At 42.6% G+C, this 6,000-nt stretch overlaps 1 protein-coding gene across 5 annotated transcripts in view; it reads left to right on the top strand.

The window, feature by feature from the left end:
- The first annotated feature begins 1,180 nt into the window (after positions 1 to 1,180).
- TRPC1 (transient receptor potential cation channel subfamily C member 1) overlaps positions 1,181 to 6,000 on the top strand; it is a 61,765-nt gene continuing 56,945 nt past the window's right edge. For 3 of the 5 annotated variants that reach the window (XM_058551541.1, XM_058551550.1, XM_058551532.1), the window contains exon 1: positions 1,181 to 1,720. In XM_058551541.1, the coding sequence (XP_058407524.1) occupies positions 1,438 to 1,720 (283 nt within the window). In that variant the 5' untranslated portion in view covers positions 1,181 to 1,437. The remainder of the gene's footprint in view (positions 1,721 to 6,000) is intronic. The other 2 variants (XM_058551569.1, XM_058551559.1) reach the window with 1 other exon arrangement.

The following is a 6,000-nucleotide window of genomic DNA, read 5'->3' as shown; positions in this document are numbered from 1 at the left end:
TGATCTACTAAAGATAACAAAAAGCTAAAATGATTCAATAGATAACTATTTTGAAACAAACACATGAAAATGTTTGGAAAGGTGGGCAATCTTGTCATATACCTAAGGGCTCTTAGAGAAGAGCTAAAGAGGACTTTGAGTGATGAGAAAGATATATTTAGGAAATTTTGGAGTTAGTGTTGCCAGGGACAAGGATGGAACAAAACCTGAACAGAATAAGAAGTATTTCCCACAAATATAAGATACTCTCAAGTCAGTATATGTATTGTCTTAACTAAGGCACTGATGGTGCAATTTAGATTTTTGTATAGTTGGTTATGGGAAGCAATAAGAATTACTGGAGAGACATAATTTCCAGTTTCCCCCAATAGCTTTTAAAGGTGCAAACTGCTTTAAATAAAAGGTTGATTAAAAAAAAATACTCAAGGAAGTAGCACTTAGCGCGCTTCAGTTAGCTTTTGCCTAAATAATACTTTAAAAATCAAATTTATGAATGTGAAGACGAACAAGAAACCACTATAAGGACTGTGATGTAGAGTAGATCCTAAAAATGTGCTTATCCAATGGTTACATGTCGGTTACACTTGAATTACATGCGAATAAATATATGACATCAGGAATGTGCCAATTTTGTATCACAAACGAGTTAAGAAAATACAGTCTAGAAATGAGGGTAGCTAGCCCTATATATATAAGTAACACAGACAATCACGTCTGGCAGCGTGGGGGGGGCCCTCTCCTTTCTGCTTTGGGTGGAGGACACCGCAATATGAAATAATTTGACAATTCTACAAGGGCTCTGAGAAAACGTTAAGTCGTCAGAGGCTCAAACATGCCGCTGCAGATTTACTTATGTGCAGCATGAGACCTGGGTGTGGAAGCGGTAGACTGGCCCGTTCCTCTGCACCTTGAAGCCTCGAGGCGGCGGGCAGCTCGAGAGGAGCAGGGGACGGGGCGCAGGTAGGTCCCGCCCCGCCACAGGCCCCGCCCACCCCCAGCCCGCCCCCGCCACAGGCCCCGCCCCGGTGTCGTGGCTATCGCGGGGCGGAAGATGACGTGAGCGTTGGGAACACCTCCTCAGATCGCAGCTCGGCCGGCGGTTCCCACAGCCCTGGATCCCGACGTGCGCAGAAGCGCCTCTCGGAGCTCCTCTCCCACCGATCTCTCATCCTCCTCCCGGGCCGGGCCGCCCCTCGCGCGGCCCCTGTCGCTCCTGGCACGGCCCCGCGCTCGGCTGCCGCCCTGGCGCGCGCCACCCTCTCGTCCCCGGACGGGCGCGGACCGGCTCGGCCCGGGCGCCGGCGCTTGGGGAGGGGGCGCTGGCCCCGGGGCCGCGCATGCGCCGCCACCAGCCTGGGGCTGTCAGTGGAGGGCGAGTGCTGGCTCCGAGGGGAGGCGACGCCCTTTGGGGCCAACGGGCCGCTCGCCGAGTCAGCCATGGGAACGACTCATCCCTTTTCCAACCCTGGGGCGGGGCTGGGGTCGGGGTCGGGGCTGGTGGGGGCCCCGCCCCCGTCTCCTGGCCTGCCCCCCTCATGGGCCGCGATGATGGCGGCCCTGTACCCGAGCACGGACCTCTCTGGCGCCTCCTCCTCCTCCCTGCCTTCCTCCCCATCCTCCTCTTCGTCGCCGAACGAGGTGATGGCGCTGAAGGATATGCGGGAGGTGAAGGAGGAGAACACCCTGAATGAGAAGCTTTTCTTGCTGGCGTGCGACAAGGGTGAGAGCTAGGCCCCTTTCTCCGCTTCTGGACGCCCCTGCCCTCCACACCCTTCATCCTCCCCAGCCTCAACTTGGGGCGCTCCCTCTTGCTCGCGCGCCGAGCCCTGCTCCCGCCGCGCCGCTGCCTCTCCGGGCCGCCCGGCGCCGCCTCTGCCCTGGGAGCGCGGGGCGGGCGGGAGCAGCCGGGTGCCGCCCTCCGAGCGCCGCGCCTGGGCGGCGGCTCTGGCGCTGGCCTCCCTCGCGGGGTACGGTGTTTTAGGTGGCGTCGTGGGGGCCTGGACCCTGGGGTTTTAGCCCCACCTCTGCTGCTGACCGCCTGAATGACCTGGTCTCCCTCTCCGGGCTTCAGTTCTTTCCTTCTGGAAACCCAGAGGGTTTATCTAGTTTCGGATCTTGCAGTCCGAAAATTCCATGACCTTGCTTGAGGTTCTGTGTGTTTATAAGCTCTCACCTGGTTTTTGTTTTCCTTCTTCTTTAAAACCTTACTTATATTATTTAGCTTAAGCCACCAAGTGCCTTGATGTTCAGTGACTGTTGAATGGGATTAGGTATGTCAGTAAGTTAGGTGGAGATAGATGCAATAGACAGGACTGGAGAAATTCTGCCTTAGTCTCAAACTTCCCCAAATTTACAAAACTGTTCCTGCTTTTTATTGGAGAGGAAGGTTTGTTGCTCCCGAGCCTTCTTTGGGAAATAACGGTAGTGCAAAATAATTACAGGGCAAAAATGTGGAATATATTTAATGTGTGTTTATTTTTATTTTTTTTAAATCTAGAAATCGATCACGTTTATGGCCATAATAAAGTCTCTTCACTTAAGCATGCTTTCTATTGATGCATATAATAAAAGGAATGGGAAATGGATTGCCCTAAGACTGCTTTTATTTCCTCTGTGTAAAAAAGTGCTATAAATTTTCTTTCTAAATTTATTCAGCTTGCCTTATAATGGCCATGCTCACTTAGGAAAACTCTGTTTAGGATCATGCAAACTTCCAAAACATACACCCAAGGGGCAGCTTACACTGTGAAAAGATTAACTACAGAGGATTTTTTGTTTGTCTGTATGTGTGAGTGTGTCTTTAATAAACGACAGCCTCTCTAACCTCTCTTACTGCTTTTGAAAGAGGATTTTATTTACATAACTTTTTTTATTGATGTTTTAATAGTTTATAACGTGAAAATTTGGGTTGTACATTTTTGTTTGTCCATCACCATATTTACATAACTTTTTGAAAACACATTGACATATAAACAAAGTCCACCTATGTCTGTTGTCAAGCTACTTTTATGTTCTGATGTCATAGTATTAAATAATATCATGAAAGCATTTGTTAAAGTCCACCACGGATGCAGCTTTGAATAGTTTTGAAAATGGAAAGAAACAGAATATATGTCTGTAACCTCACAAAAATCATTGTGGATTATGTAAAATTATTTAGTGTTACTGGGTGGATTGCCTTAGTTCTCTTCTCAAAAATTCTCTGAGAAGGGAAGGGAAAAGATTGTGTTGTACTAGAATGAGTAAGTGGCTACTGCGTCTACCCCAGCTTACTGAGCTATGGTTATTTTAAAGCAAACAGAAAGTATGTCAAGAAAGGGAATTTAATATTCCTGTCAAACTGAGGACAGAAGAATGTCATAATGAAATGTGGTTGGAGTAAGTACTTGTATGGTGTGTATATTTGGGATTATTGCACAACATATCTCAAGCAAAAGAGAGTTTTAATATATGATAGTTTTGTAGCCTATCCAGTACTGCCATTTGAAATAGCTTGTTATTATTTGTCAGTTTCCCATTTTATAACATTATTAACATCTTTGGAGAGATTTGGCTTTTAGGGGTGGAGTGGAAAGTAAATATGCATGCTTCCCTCCCATATAAATGTAATTTTTTTTAATTAACAAGATAAAATAAGTATTTTCTGTTTCAGGTATGTTGAAATGAGTCCTTGGGTTAGATTTGGAAAAATGGCTTATTTCTTACATGTACTTATGGTATACATTTACATTGAAAAATAAATTTGAGTTACAGCAGTATATTTTTTTGTTTACATGTTTGTATTTACTAATATTGTTAAATATTGGTCTGGGCATTGTAAGGGTTTGAATTTTAATGCCCATATGAGAACAGGTTACATGGCCTCAAGCCTGTACACAGTAGGCAATTGGAACAGCATCCAAGCATGAAACCAGGATCCTTAAAGGACTGTACCTTTAGCAAAGGCATAGATGAGGAAAAGAACCCATCCACCAGCACAGGGAGACTACAAAGAAGCTTGTAAATAAGACACCCCTAAGAATTTGTAACTGTAGTCCTGCCTCTTGTTGGCTTGGGGTTTAAATTAATAAATACTACCCACTTGGTCTGGGACAACCTAAACTGAGAAATTAATATAAAAAGGATTTATAGAGTAGCAAAACCTCTGAGTTATCTGGAAGAAGCAAACACAAAATATCCTTGGTGAGACAAGCTTTCAAACTAGGCTGCCAGGATTTCCACAATTAAGCTCCGTGAAGATGAGTTTGCAATACCCAATTTAAAGGAGACAGTCACCCATTATCGAGAGTCAGGAGCACAGCAAATAGCAGGATTAAATCCCTAAAACCTTAAGATAAGTATATAGAGCCCATTAAATAAGTATGTTTAAAATGACTAAAAGTTTAAAGTAAGCAAATGAAAACATAATAAAGTAAATCAAAAGATTTGGAAAGGAACCAATAAAACAGAGAAATAAAAAAAATAGTCATTAAAAAAAATCAATGAATGGGTAATCAGCAGAAATAGCTGAAGGAGGAATAAATGACTGGAAGAGAGATCTGAAGAAATTTATCCAGAATGCAGGAAAGAGAGAGAGAAAGAGAAAAAATAAATCTGTAGAGACACAGAAGCTGGAAGGAGATGATCCAACATAATGCCTAATAGAAGTTCCAGTAGGAGAAAAAAAATATATGGGAATGAAACAATATTTGAAGAGGCAATGGCTGAAAATATTGGAGAATTAGTGAAAGGCGGAAGTCTTTAAATTCAGAAAGCCTAATAAGTCCTGGTAAGTCACCTAGATACATCATGAAACCAAAGAAAGTATAGCAGAGTTTTTATCGGTGGCATTCTCCTGCTACTAGGATATTGAAATAAATTCACCTGACAAGGTTTTAAATGTTATTTTCCAGTAATAGTGATAAATTTTCACTGGTCTGTTCACTATCAGTTCAAGTTATGACTAAGAGCATCACTTTGTGAAATATTTGATAAGTTTTTGCCGTGAAGCATTAGTGTCTAAATATTAATTAGTAGTGCTATGAGGAAAATATTTCTTTTTGTGACGTTTCCTTCTCGAGGGAACTCAGGAAATATGCCATCAAGAAAACTATCATTCAACTTCTTCCAAAATGCGTAGGGACTTGAAAGTCATTAGTTAAAATAATAGCAAATTTATTTGAAATTTTAACAAAAAAAATCTGTTACCTTTGTTATTCACTCAGTCCAGTTTTAGTATTTTCTCTTTCTGTATCATGAATCATTCATTTCCTTTTCCTTCTCATTTCTACTATGTTCTTTTCCTGTTGCTTATTCATAGACTTCTAAGGAACAACTATATGTGCAAAGCACTTAAAATGGTTTATTCATTTTATGTTTAAAAAGTAAAATGAAATAAAACAAAAGCCACCTTGCTTTCTTTCTCTAATTAGCATTTCCGTTTTGATTTATTCCCCTTATTACTGCACCAGCTGTTCAGCAAACAAATATAGTGGGCTCTCTGTGAAAATGATTACCTCCATCATTATTCTCCTTTTCCCCCATGGGTCAGCTGTTTTGATGTGGGCTAGAGTTAGGCGGAAGGTAATATGCATGCTCCTGATAGGTCAGAATTGCTCTTTGAAATATTCTGACTTTGGTCTCTATCAGCATTAATCCTACTCCTGCCTTAGAGGTTTATGAGCTGAGTGTTCCCTGGTCATTTAATCTAAACAGCTGCATTAATAAGATAGGAGTGTGTGTGTGTGTGTCTTGGGAGAGTGGGGAGGAGGAGAGGGAATTTGGGGCATCATTCCCTCTTACTGTTCATACACACAAGCATATCCACATTCACACTGCTTTTCCACAGTATGTTTTCCCTCTAAAACCTCTTTATAAGATCCTCCACTTATCACTAGATCTCATTTTTAACCATTATGGTGTGTGCGTAAATGTGTGTATGTGTTTGCGATGTAAAACTTAAATCCTTTAAGCTGCTTCTCTTATTTTTCTAGCTTCCAGTCTGTGTTTTTGGACATTCTT

This window comes from Diceros bicornis, chromosome 2, assembly GCF_020826845.1.
Source record: "Diceros bicornis minor isolate mBicDic1 chromosome 2, mDicBic1.mat.cur, whole genome shotgun sequence".
Taxonomy (NCBI): Eukaryota; Metazoa; Chordata; class Mammalia; order Perissodactyla; family Rhinocerotidae; genus Diceros; species Diceros bicornis.
The sequence above is the reverse complement of the archived record's forward strand: the minus strand, read 5'-3'. Positions and strand labels throughout refer to the sequence as shown.